This window comes from Oncorhynchus clarkii, chromosome 11, assembly GCF_045791955.1.
Source record: "Oncorhynchus clarkii lewisi isolate Uvic-CL-2024 chromosome 11, UVic_Ocla_1.0, whole genome shotgun sequence".
Taxonomy (NCBI): Eukaryota; Metazoa; Chordata; class Actinopteri; order Salmoniformes; family Salmonidae; genus Oncorhynchus; species Oncorhynchus clarkii.
Window position 1 is genome coordinate 19037081 of NC_092157.1, and position 13159 is coordinate 19050239.

The window sequence follows — 13159 nt, forward strand, 5'->3', positions numbered from 1 at the left end:
AGCTGTTAAAAGATGTCGCGGAAACCATGTAAAAATAAGTTCAGCATTTATGTTTAACAAAAGATTGGTTACGTTTAGTAACAATCACAAACTGAGTGTTTCCATTATACAGTGTTCAGCTGCGCACTCTGATGACGTCAGGACCAAAACACAGTGTGTAGATTGATGAGGGGAAAAAAACAATTTAAGCAATTTTAGAATAAGGCTGTAATGTAACAAAATGCGGAAAAAGTGAAGGGGTCTGAATATTTTCTGAAGTACTGTATGTGTGTGTGTCCGTGTGTGTGTGGTCGCTTACTTGTCTCCTTTGCTGCGAGCGATGCCGATGAGTTTCTCTATCCCGCCAGCGTCTCTCAGTGCTTTGGCGTTTTCCATGTTCTTAGTGATGACCTCATGCAGAGCGCAGCAGATAGCCGTTATCGTATCGTCTGACATGGTCTTACCGGGTGCCATCGGGCCCCCGGTACCTCCACTAGTCCCACCACTGCCCCCGGTACTGTTGCTGCTACTGCCAGGTAACCGGTGGACCAGGTCACGCATGGCGTATTTACCTGAGAGGAGAGCGGGACAAGAGTTAGTGCTTGGGTTAGAAATCTGAATGTCTGAAAGAGTATGCTTGTGTGTGTGTCAGGAAAGTAACAATCCTCATTGGTGTGGCCTGTGCTGTCCAGAGGTTACAGCCACTGACCTCGCCACACGTATGCCAGAGTCGGCCTGGGTTCGAATCGACTCACTGCCCTTTGACTCACTCTCCACGGTCTTTCCACCACTTTACTATCTCTTCAGTAAAATGATGAAAGGAGTGGGACTGCCCCACTCCTTAAAAACAAAAACAAGTTAAAAACAATCCTTATTAGTTCAAAAACAACTATCTTTTTTCCTCCTCATTTCCCTGTCTTGTCATTAACAATCAAACAGTACAACACTTCTTCATTGATTGTTTGAGCAACTTCCTGACACTGTAGTTAAGGACAAATCACGTTATCTCTAAATCCCTAAACCTGTCTGTCCTCAGTCTCTCTCAGCTTGGCCTGTCTGTCCTCAGTCTCTCTCAGCTTGGCCTGTCTGTCCTCAGTCTCTCTCAGCTTGGCCTGTCTGTCCTCAGTCTCTCTCAGCTTGGCCTGTCTGTCCTCAGTCTCTCTCAGCTTGGCCTGTCTGTCCTCAGTCTCTCTCAGCTTGGCCTGTCTGTCCTCAGTCTCTCTCAGCTTGGCCTGTCTGTCCTCAGTCTCTCTCAGCTTGGCCTGTCTGTCCTCAGCCTCTCTCAGCTTGGCCTGTCTGTCCTCAGTTTCTCTCAGCTTGGCCTGTCTGTCCTCAGTCTCTCTCAGCTTGGCCTGTCTGTCCTCAGTTTCTCTCAGCTTGGCCTGTCTGTCCTCAGTCTCTCTCAGCTTGGCCTGTCTGTCCTCAGTTTCTCTCAGCTTGGCCTGTCTGTCCTCAGTTTCTCTCAGCTTGGCCTGTCTGTCCTCAGTCTCTCTCAGCTTGGCCTGTCTGTCCTCAGTCTCTCTCAGCTTGGCCTGTCTGTCCTCAGTTTCTCTCAGCTTGGCCTGTCTGTCCTCAGTTTCTCTCAGCTTGGCCTGTCTGTCCTCAGTCTCTCTCAGCTTGGCCTGTCTGTCCTCAGTTTCTCTCAGCTTGGCCTGTCTGTCCTCAGTTTCTCTCAGCTTGGCCTGTCTGTCCTCAGTTTCTCTCAGCTTGGCCTGTCTGTCCTCAGTCTCTCTCAGCTTGGCCTGTCTGTCCTCAGTCTCTCTCAGCTTGGCCTGTCTGTCCTCAGTCTCTCTCAGCTTGGCCTGTCTGTCCTCAGTTTTTCTCAGCTTGGCCTGTCTGTCCTCAGTTTCTCTCAGCTTGGCCTGTCTGTGGAGCAGCCCTCTGATGAAGTCAACACACTGTGACTCATCTGGTATTTGGAAGAAGAGATTGACGTGGACGGGAGGAAATGAAGGGAAGGATCTGACATTAAAAGAATAGAGAGATGGAGAGAATGAAGAGAGCGAGGGAATAATTAAGAAGTCTGAGATGTCAGTATGCGAGAAAAACCCGAGTAAGAACCGGATTGAGGGAAGGATGGGAGGAAAGAAGGGAGGGAAGGAGGGAGGGAAGAATGAGTCTACTCTACACATTAGCCACATTAGTCGTCCATCACAATTCATCATTTCACATAATGTCAACATTGACACACATCTAGGAGGCGGACATCTTCCCTGATGATGACTCTTGAAGATGTCTCATCATCAATGAATGATAAACATGACATGTAAATAATAGTGTCGACACACTGGTGAAGAGCTGCTCTTTCAGACTGACTCATCCTCTCTGCAGAAATGTCAGTTGTCCATGTGAGTGGATGGTTACCTAAACAGGAAATTGGAAGTCAATGGGTTCAGTGAAGATGGAGGAGTAAAAAAAGCTGTCAATGTTTCAGCAGCACAGGACTTGGAACCCAGAAAATATACTGCATCTCTGCAGTGGCTTCTATCAAACTGGTTATTGGAGTCTCGAAACTGGAGGTGCTGAGGCAAAGTTGGTTGCAGAATATAAAGGCCTATAAAGATAAAAGGACTATCAAAGTTCATACACTCTTAGAAAAAAGCGTTTCAAACGGGTTCTTCAGCTGTCCTGACAGGAGAACCCTTTTTGGTTCCAGGTACAAACCTTTTTGGTTCCAGATAGAACCCTCTGTGCAAAGTCTTCTCAATTGAACCCAAAATAGTTCTACGTGGAACCAAAAGGCTTCTACCGGGAACCAAAAAGGGTTATTCAAAGGGTTCTCCAATGAGAACAGCCGAAGAACCCTTTTAGGATTTAGACAGCACATTTTTGTTGCCATCATTTTTGTCATCATTTGTTATCATTGCAATTCACAAGACCCATCTTCCCACTGCTGGTAACTCCTCTCCCTGTCTTAAAGGTTCTGTATGGATAATAGTAATACATTTTAATCAGGGCTGGTGAAATTCCTGCTGTGTCATGCAAACAGCTTAAAACATCAACGCACCCCAATCATTTACAACATGAAGGAAAACACATGCACAGACACACAGTTTCCTAAGCACCACATATTATTAGCAGAGAGTGGTGAGTTAATTGGGGAAGTCTTATCTGTCCTGGCAGGCTGAAGAGAGAGAGACTGAATGGACTGTCTTCACCAAGAGGACAATACCAAGACTGACTAAACCTCTATAAACCTGGGTGAGCCTACTCTACTGGCCAGGGTTTGGTGGGAGACAGAACTGATAAGATGAGAGAGACAGAACTGATGAGAGAGAGAGAGAGAGAGAGAGAGAGAGAGACAGGGGGGGGGGGGGGGGGGGGGGGGGAGACAAGGAAGCAAGGAATTATGTATTTTCACACAACCCCGAACAGGGCCTTGGACTAACCTTGCCAGTGGCTGAACCTGGGTGTTTCATTATTATAACATTAGTAAAGTGTGATATGTCTCATTGACTACAGGGGGCACCATATCACAAGCAACCAGGTTAGCAGTGGTGTGAAGTACTTAAATAAAAATACTTTAACATATTACTTAAGTTGTTTTGGGGGGTATCTGTACTTTACTTTACTATTTATATTTTTGACAACTTTTACTTTTACTTCACTACATTCTGAAAGAAAATAATGTACTTTTTATTTTCCCTGACACAAAAAGTACTCGTTACATTTTGAATGCTTAGCAGGACAGGAAAATGGTCAAATTGCACACTAATCAAGAGAACATCCTTAGTCATTCCTACTGCCTCTGATCTGGCGGACTCACTAAACAAAAATTCTTCATTTGTAAATTATGTCTGAGTGATTGAGTGTGCCCCTGGCTATCTGTAAATAAAATAAAAAACATGAAAATGGTGCCTTCTAGTTTGTTTAACATAAGGAAGTTGAATTGATTTATACTTTTACTTTTGATACTTAAGTCTATTTAAAACCAAATACTTTTAGACTTTTACTGAAGTAGTATTTTACAGCGTATCTTTTTTCTAAGTTATCTTTACTTTTATTTAAGAATGACAATTGGGTACTTTTTCCACCATTGCAGGTCAGTCAACTAAAGTCCCTCTGGAACAATTATTTAACCATGGATTCAATTTCCCTGCCTCTGTACATTCTTTAATAACATATGGACATATGAAAATGTGGGTATATATAGTACCCGGCTATAGGTAATTAACTAGCCTCATGCACTTCAGAATGGATCTAAAACGGACTGTTCTCCGAGGCCATTTACGGCGTGAATCCACTTCAAGCCAGGTCTGCAAATGTCACTGTGAAAGATTAACATGGGCCAGACAGATACTGTATATTACTGACTTTCCCGAGCAATAATGGATAAATGGATACCAGAAATCACCCATTTCTCCAAAGTAAATGGCCAGCAATGTGGGCAATGCTTCCTCTTTAGGAGATACGGAAAAGGAAAAAGCCCACAGACATCAAAGATAAAACAAAGCTGTTTAAAAGCGGTTGGAAACTAAGGTAAATTGGAAACTCTAGCTATTAGAGATAGGGGTTTCAGCGAGTGCAGGATTTCACACCTGTAATATATGTCTCTCTGAGGCTGCTTTGATGTGGCTGGGTGACAGGACAGAGAAGATAAGCTCTTCCGCTGAAATATTCCCCCTCGGAATACCTGTGGCTGCTCCATTAAAATGAGACTGCCGTAGGTGATACGAACACACAAACATGCGCGCACGCTGGCCCGCACACACGCTCGCACACATGCATGTGAACACATGCAAGCACACACACATACACACAGCACATTCACGAATGCACACGCACCCGCACACACACATGCACGCACACATACACACACACACAAAAGAGACAGGGGTTGATAATACACGTTTGAAATGTGGTGAAATGAAATGAAATGTGGTGAATACAAACTTAATTTTGTAATACCTGTCTGGAATAGCGATGCCATCCTTAGTAGTGATGGAATGAGTTTCAGATTTGTAATTATATTCCAGATTACTTCACCACAATCTATGCTTACTTCTGACAGAATATACCGAAAGAACTTTGAAACGTTCCAAGTACATGGCTGACAAATCTTGTTAATGTAAGCCATCCCTGGCACCATAACTCTGTAAGTACACATTAGAATGATCATCTACGTACTCATTCTCTCATGATGTATATAAGTCTATTTCCAACGCTACAGGATGGTAGGGGAAGCAGGGAAGACTGGCAGAAAGGAAATGTAAAGGGCAAATCGAAAGTGAAGTACAGTGACACGTGGTACTAATCCCATAGAGAGAGAGCACGAGTGAGCAAAAGAGTGTACGACTAAAGCTTACCAGATCATTTCACTCACACTCTGTACTCCAGAGTTAGTTTCTCTGTGGCACTCCTTTGTGTTTTGTTAGTGCAAAAATGTGTGCGTGTGTATAAGTGTGTGTAGTGAGTCTCTAGTTAGACGGTGCCCTGCGGAAACTGACTCCTCCGCACCCTCAGTGTGTGCCTGTGTGTGTGTGTGCCCTGCGGACCCTGACTCCTCTGCAGATTCAGGAACCTGTAATTAATGGCCGCCTGCAGCTCCCTCCCTGTGTTTCCACGGTAACCCTCCTGCGCACTGATGTCATCATCCCGAGACACAAAGAGAGGAGCCACAAAGAGAGGACTACATGAACTAATATACATAGGACCCAGACATAGAGAGAGACAAAGAGATAGATAGATAGATATATATATAGAGAGAGACAGAGAAACATAGTGAGAGAGAGAGACATAGAGAGAGAGAGGGAGAGGGTGGGAAAGGGGAAGAGAGAGGGACAGAAGGAGCGAGAGGAGAGAGAATGGCTCCATGGCGGACTACATAAGCTAATATACTGTAGCAGGTCTGAAACCAGACACGGGCGAGAGTGAGGGAGACGAGAGAAGGAGGGGAAGTAGAATGGTTAGGGGTGGAGGGAGAGGGGAGAAGGAGGGAAGGTAGAATGGTCAGGGGTGGAGGGATGTCTGAGGATGAGAGAGGTGAAAGGGAGGGAAAGAGGGGGGAGACGGCCATGTTACACTTCAATTAGTTTTTGTTTTACTGTACTGTGCATCATACATCACCCATAGCTGCTAGAGCTAGACGATCTGTATCCACTCTATTCCCCTGAGCGAAAAGCCCTCCTCTGTCTCCTTGGCACACGCATGCCAATTTCACGTGTGTCAAATTACCAACTATAAGTAAATTGTAGCAAGCGATGTCGCTGACAGTTATTGAGTCAAAATGGGATTCAATCGCCACGTAACCAACCGTACATTATACAAATCCAACAGATGAATAGGAGAGACAAAAACAAACTTGACAGATCAGTTGAATAATGCCAGGTGATGTTGAAAATATGACTAAATCACATTACTGCTAGAACTGAATAAAACACGCACGCTGTATATCCTCCTAACAACATCGTAGCTTTCTTTTTCTCTTTCCTTCCGTGTATCCCTCTGTCTCTTTCCCTCTCTCCTCTTATCCCCTCTTACTTTCCCCCAGTCAGCATCCTACCTGACAATGATAAAAGAGGACAGTACTCCAGTGGCCGTGAGAATCGCAGGTAATTGTCTCGACTGTTTAAATCTAAAACCACTACTGCTCTATCAACGCTAAACCACAACGGCACAACACTGCTTAACCACAACAACACTGCTTTTCCCAATGACACAGCCTTTTAGTGTTGACAGCACCAAAGGCTTAACGCAACTTAGAAGTTAGTGGGAAATATGAGATGTTTGACAATGCTCTTAGGTTGAATCCACACAATGGGAAATGACAAAGGACTAGCACAGAAAACAGTCTTAGTGGCAATCAGCTTGATAGACGTTTTTGACGCTTAGCTTTTCCCAATGCCTTTGTTGTTTCTCAAGGTTGGAATAGCTTCAATACAGTACAAAGGTATTCTCTGTCCTACCCGTTGCTATTTGTCATTCAAGCTCATAAAATGGGATATCTAGAATAATAATGTAAAAGCATTCTATAGGAGTAACACTTACGATTTTGTCATTTCAAGGTTGTGAAATAGATTCTATATTGTATCAGGTGTACATACGGTAACTGTAGGCTTTCTTTGTATTTAACTATAACATTAAACTTAATGAACATCCTGTTGCATATAAACCTCTATAGTGTATTCCCTGCTGTCCTCACATATAAACTCAACCTCTACCCTAGAGCACACTACCCCCCCCCCCCCCCCCAGCCCGCTCTCTCTCTGGTTCAATAGAATTACTACCAATATAAGCTGTGTTATACAGCGCCGCTGAATTACTACGAAGTGTATTCAAACGAAACCGCTCGACAAATTGGAATTGATTTTCCCGTGAATTTGTGAGGGATTACATTATTCAGCCTGGCGTCTCTTGTGGTGCAGAGACCAAAACAACACACTGTGTCTTTCTGTTAACGCTAAACGCTGGGTTATGCCTTCCACTCCTATACAGGAGACGGCAGACATTGTAACTAGGGTAATATTTGTATTCACCCCCCTGATGGTTAAGGTTGGAATTGGGTGTAAAATACTGATGCTAGATCTGTGGTTAGGGAACAGTTCTACCTTGAGCGTATCTGTACAAACCCAAACAGCTTATTATTGAATCGGGAGGCCTTGTGAGGTCTGTACAGTGAGACAAGTAGACAGTCATTAGCCGTGCGCTTCACATTCGCTAACCCTCCTTTGATCTGCCCCAATCACAGATGCCACTGAAGACTCCTCAGCTGCAATCGCTCAGTTATACTGACAACCCACAGCTGACCAGAGCTGATGCCATGTGAAGTGTGTGTGTCTTACCTATCAGTTCTTTGTTTCTGATGTCCAGGGCCATATTCCTGAGTGCGGTGGCCACGGCACACACCACACGGTCATTGTCTATCCTCAACAACTCCACCAGGATAGGAAGGCCTTTCTCTTTACGCACCGCAGCCCGGATATACACAGACCACTGGAGAGAGAGGGGGAAGAGTTAGACTGACGGACCACTGTAGAGGGAGGGGAAGAGTTAGACTGACGGACCACTGTAGAGGGAGGGGAAGAGTTAGACTGACGGACCACTGTAGAGGGAGGGGAAGAGTTAGACTGACGGACCACTGTAGAGGGAGGGGAAGAGTTAGCCTGACGGACCACTGTAGAGGGAGGGGAAGAGTTAGACTGACAGACCACTGTAGAGGGAAGGGAAGCGTTAGACTGACGGACCACTGTAGAGGGAGGTGAAGAGTTAGACTAACGGACAGGAGGGGTTGAGTTAGACAGTACAGTAGGACCACCTCTACCTTCCAGCTGCCTGCAGCCAGGTTCTGCAGGGCTCCAGCCGCTCCCTCCAGTGTATCAGGGTTGGAGCACTCTGAAAGCAGGGTGAGGTAGGGCTTCACTATGGACGGGTGCCATAACATCTGGACCCCTTTAGGAGGGTCAGCTGAGTCTTGGAGAGGGCCTACACCATCCCACTATAGGAGGAGGGAGAGAGAGGGGTAAGAGAGATAGAAAGAGTGAAGGGATGGGAGTGAGGGGGTTGTGGGGGTAAGGAAAAAGAGAGTTAGAAATAGGGAGAATAGTATTCTCCACATCTATCTCTGCGCTTTCATTAGCAATATAGCTGTGTATGCCCCTCAAATTCCCACTTCTCTGTAGACTAAGACTAGGCAGTACACCCTCCATCAACAGCTCTGAGTGTATATGTCAAGATAGAAACCCTTTCCCTTTGATCAATCAATCAAAGGGAAAATCTTCATGATGCCCACTCTAGGTTCTGATCTGCCTACTCTAGGTTCTGATCTGCCTACTCTAGGTTCTGATCTGCCTACTCTAGGTTCTGATCTGCCCATTCTAGGTTCTGATCTGCCTACTCTAGGTTCTGATCTGCCTACTCTAGGTTCTGATCTGCCTACTCTAGGTTCTGATCTGCCTACTCTAGGTTCTGATCTGCCTACTCTAGGTTCTGATCTGCCTAATCTAGGTTCTGATCTGCCTACTCTAGGTTCTGATCTGCCTAATCTAGGTTCTGATCTGCCTACTCTAGGTTCTGATTTGCCTACTCTAGGTTCTGATCTGCCTACTCTAGGTTCTGATCTGCCTAATCTAGGTTCTGATCTGCCTAATCTAGGTTCTGATCTGCCTACTCTAGGTTCTGATCTGCCTACTCTAGGTTCTGATCTGCCTACTCTAGGTTCTGATCTGCCTACTCTAGGTTCTGATTTGCCTACTCTAGGTTCTGATCTGCCTACTCTAGGTTCTGATCTGCCTACTCTAGGTTCTGATCTGCCTACTCTAGGTTCTGATCTGCCTACTCTAGGTTCTGATCTGCCTACTCTAGGTTCTGATCTGCCTAATCTAGGTTCTGATCTGCCTACTCTAGGTTCTGATCTGCCTACTCTAGGTTCTGATCTGCCTACTCTAGGTTCTGATCTGCCTAATCTAGGTTCTGATCTGCCTACTCTAGGTTCTGATCTGCCTACTCTAGGTTCTGATCTGCCTACTCTAGGTTCTGATCTGCCTACTCTAGGTTCTGATTTGCCTACTCTAGGTTCTGATCTGCCTAATCTAGGTTCTGATCTGCCTACTCTAGGTTCTGATCTGCCTACTCTAGGTTCTGATCTGCCTAATCTAGGTTCTGATCTGCCTACTCTAGGTTCTGATCTGCCTACTCTAGGTTCTGATCTGCCTAATCTAGGTTCTGATCTGCCTAATCTAGGTTCTGATCTGCCTACTCTAGGTTCTGATCTGCCTAATCTAGGTTCTGATCTGCCTACTCTAGGTTCTGATCTGCCTAATCTAGGTTCTGATCTGCCTACTCTAGGTTCTGATCTGCCTAATCTAGGTTCTGATCTGCCTACTCTAGGTTCTGATCTGCCTAATCTAGGTTCTGATCTGCCTACTCTAGGTTCTGATCTGCCTAATCTAGGTTCTGATCTGCCTACTCTATTTTCTAGTCTGCCTAATCTAGGTTCTGATCTGCCTACTCTAGGTTCTGATCTGCCTAATCTAGGTTCTGATCTGCCTAATCTAGGTTCTGATCTGCCTACTTTAGGTTCTGATCTGCTTAATCTAGGTTCTGATCTGCCTAATCTAGGTTCTGATCTACCTAATCTAGGTTCTGATCTGCCTACTCTAGGTTCTGATCTGCCTAATCTAGGTTCTGATCTGCCTAATCTAGGTTCTGATCTTTTATCATAAAACCTTTGGGAGATTGAGGAGAAATGTAACTCGAACAGTGCAGATAATGTGTCCTAACAGTTCTGAATGTGGTGAAAACTTTTTGGAGACATTTTGTATTTTGAACTGTTTGTAACCAGAGTGAATGAGAGCTGAGCTGATTGAACAAAGCCCTCATAGCTTGTGCGCAACAGAGCATATGATTGGTCCGTGGGGAGGGATCTGAGCGAATAGCAAAGCAGCAGTAGTAGTGACTGATGCCTGGAGTGTGAAGGAGGGAAGAAATAACGAGTGATTGAAGGTTTGAGCCAAAAGAAAAAGAGAGACAAAGATGCTCATCTGACAGTTAATACATAATGAAATAGTTTGTGGTCTTTTCATGTTCTCTGTTTGAAGCTTTCACTTTGATTCATAATTTGGATCATAATTTATTAGTCTGTCCCTTCAGAAAATACCTGCAGTGATCAAATTATATGGCTTGGTGAGAGCTTTTGCCATATGTGTTTGCCTGTACTGTGTGTGTGTGTGTGTGTGTGTAACAGGGTTGGTAATGCTTCCACTTGCCACTTCAAAAATACAGTGCCTTGCGAAAGTATTCGGCCCCCTTGAACTTTGCGACCTTTTGCCACATTTCAGGCTTGAAACATAAAGATATAAAACTGTATTTTTTTGTGAAGAATCAACAACAAGTGGGACACAATCATGAAGTGGAACGACATTTATTGGATATTTCAAACTTTTTTAACAAATCAAAAACTGAAAAATTGGGCGTGCAAAATTATTCAGCCCCCTTAAGTTAATACTTTGTAGCGCCACCTTTTGCTGCGATTACAGCTGTAAGTCACTTGGGGTATGTCTCTATCAGTTTTGCACATCGAGAGACTGAATTTTTTTCCCATTCCTCCTTGCAAAACAGCTCGAGCTCAGTGGGGTTGGATGGAGAGCATTTGTGAACAGCAGTTTTCAGTTCTTTCCACAGATTCTCGATTGGATTCAGGTCTGGACTTTGACTTGGCCATTCTAACACCTGGATATGTTTATTTTTGAACCATTCCATTGTAGATTTTGCTTTATGTTTTGGATCATTGTCTTGTTGGAAGACAAATCTCCGTCCCAGTCTCAGGTCTTTTGCAGACTCCATCAGGTTTTCTTCCAGAATGGTCCTGTATTTGGCTCCATACATCTTCCCATCAATTTTAACCATCTTCCCTGTCCCTGCTGAAGAAAAGCAGGCCCAAACCATGATGCTGCCACCACCATGTTTGACAGTGGGGATGGTGTGTTCAGCTGTGTTGCTTTTACGCCAAACATAACGTTTTGCATTGTTGCCAAAAAGTTCAATTTTGGTTTCATCTGACCAGAGCACCTTCTTCCACATGTTTGGTGTGTCTCCCAGGTGGCTTGTGGCAAACTTTAAACGACACTTTTTATGGATATCTTTAAGAAATGGCTTTCTTCTTGCCACTCTTCCATAAAGGCCAGATTTGTGCAATATACGACTGATTGTTGTCCTATGGACAGAGTCTCCCACCTCAGCTGTAGATCCCTGCAGTTCATCCAGAGTGATCATGGGCCTCTTGGCTGCATCTCTGATCAGTCTTCTCCTTGTATGAACTGAAAGTTTAGAGGGACGGCCAGGTCTTGGTAGATTTGCAGTGGTCTGATACTCCTTCCATTTCAATATTATCGTTTGCACAGTGCTCCTAGGGATGTTTAAAGCTTGGGAAATATTTTTGTATCCAAATCCGGCTTTAAACTTCTTCACAACAGTATCTCGGACCTGCCTGGTGTGTTCCTTGTTCTTTGTGATGCTCTCTGCGCTTTTAACGGACCTCTGAGACTATCACAGTGCAGCTGCATTTATACGGAGAATTGATTACACACAGGTGGATTGTATTTATCATCATTAGTCATTTAGGTCAACATTGGATCATTCAGAGATCCTCACTGAACTTCTGGAGAGAGTTTGCTGCACTGAAAGTAAAGGGGCTGAATAATTTTGCACGCCCAATTTTTCAGTTTTTGATTTGTTAAAAAAGTTTGAAATATCCAATAAATGTCGTTCCACTTCATGATTGTGTCCCACTTGTTGTTGATTCTTCACAAAAAAATACAGTTTTATATCTTTATGTTTGAAGCCTGAAATGTGGCAAAAGGTCGCAAAGTTCAAGGGGGCCGAATACTTTCGCAAGGCACTGTATGTATTTAGATGTTTATGTATTCAGATTGTCTGTGTATGTCTGTGTGTGTGTGTGTGTGTGTGTGTCCACCTGGTCCTGTCCCTTCTTCTTCTTCTTCTTCTTGCCCCAGCAGCCTGAGGTCTCTCCGTCACGTCCGTTGGAGTCACACAGCAGACCGTCCAGCTCTTCTGAACCCAGCTGCTGGCCCTGAGACGTCTCCGCTGCCAGTCGGTAGGACAGGTTACGCAGTATACACACACAGTTTTCTATGGTCTACATGGGGGAGGGGAGAGCGCGGGGAGAGGAGGGAGAGAGAAAGGAATATGATCATTTAACCTACTAAAGAGCAAGTAACCTACGAAAATGTGTGTGTGTGTGTGTGTGTGTGTGTGTGTGTGTGTGTGTGTGTGTGTGTGTGTGTGAAGCAGCACTTAAAAGGAAGGGTGCCTAATTCCATTCGAGAATCGGGACGTGCTCTAACTTTCAAATTAGCTTAAAGAAATTCTCTCAAATTAGGAAAAATGAGTCCGAAACATCGTATCACACTCCATTTAACATTATGTTAGGAGAAGGCGAATTAGCAACAGCAGAGGAGTGTGTGTGTCTGTGCATGTGTGTTAGCGTGTGTGAGTGCCTGTGTAAAGTATCACACATAAGGAGCGTTTGGAAGTGATATGGAAAGCAGACTACGTGGAAATAACAAAGAAAAATCATCAATCGTTTCGTACGACTTCTGTTTTTTAGAAGTCTTTCAGACCGATCCTTTACACAAGCAACTATAATGATGCTAATTGAACAGAATACTTAGACTGACTATATGGCCTTTCTGGCATTACAGACATAATACAAACACTGAGTCGC

The 13159-nt window shown here is 44.4% G+C and overlaps 1 protein-coding gene across 1 annotated transcript in view; it reads right to left on the reverse strand.

Moving 5' to 3' along the window:
- The window catches only part of LOC139420325 (catenin (cadherin-associated protein), delta 2a), a 383017-nt gene that overhangs the window by 53020 nt on the left and 316838 nt on the right, over positions 1–13159 (reverse strand). The window contains exons 17-20 of the mRNA XM_071170302.1: positions 12389–12571; positions 8240–8413; positions 7761–7911; positions 299–551 (exon numbers count right to left, since the gene is read on the reverse strand). Coding sequence (XP_071026403.1) covers positions 299–551; positions 7761–7911; positions 8240–8413; positions 12389–12571 — 761 coding nt within the window. The remainder of the gene's footprint in view (positions 1–298; positions 552–7760; positions 7912–8239; positions 8414–12388; positions 12572–13159) is intronic.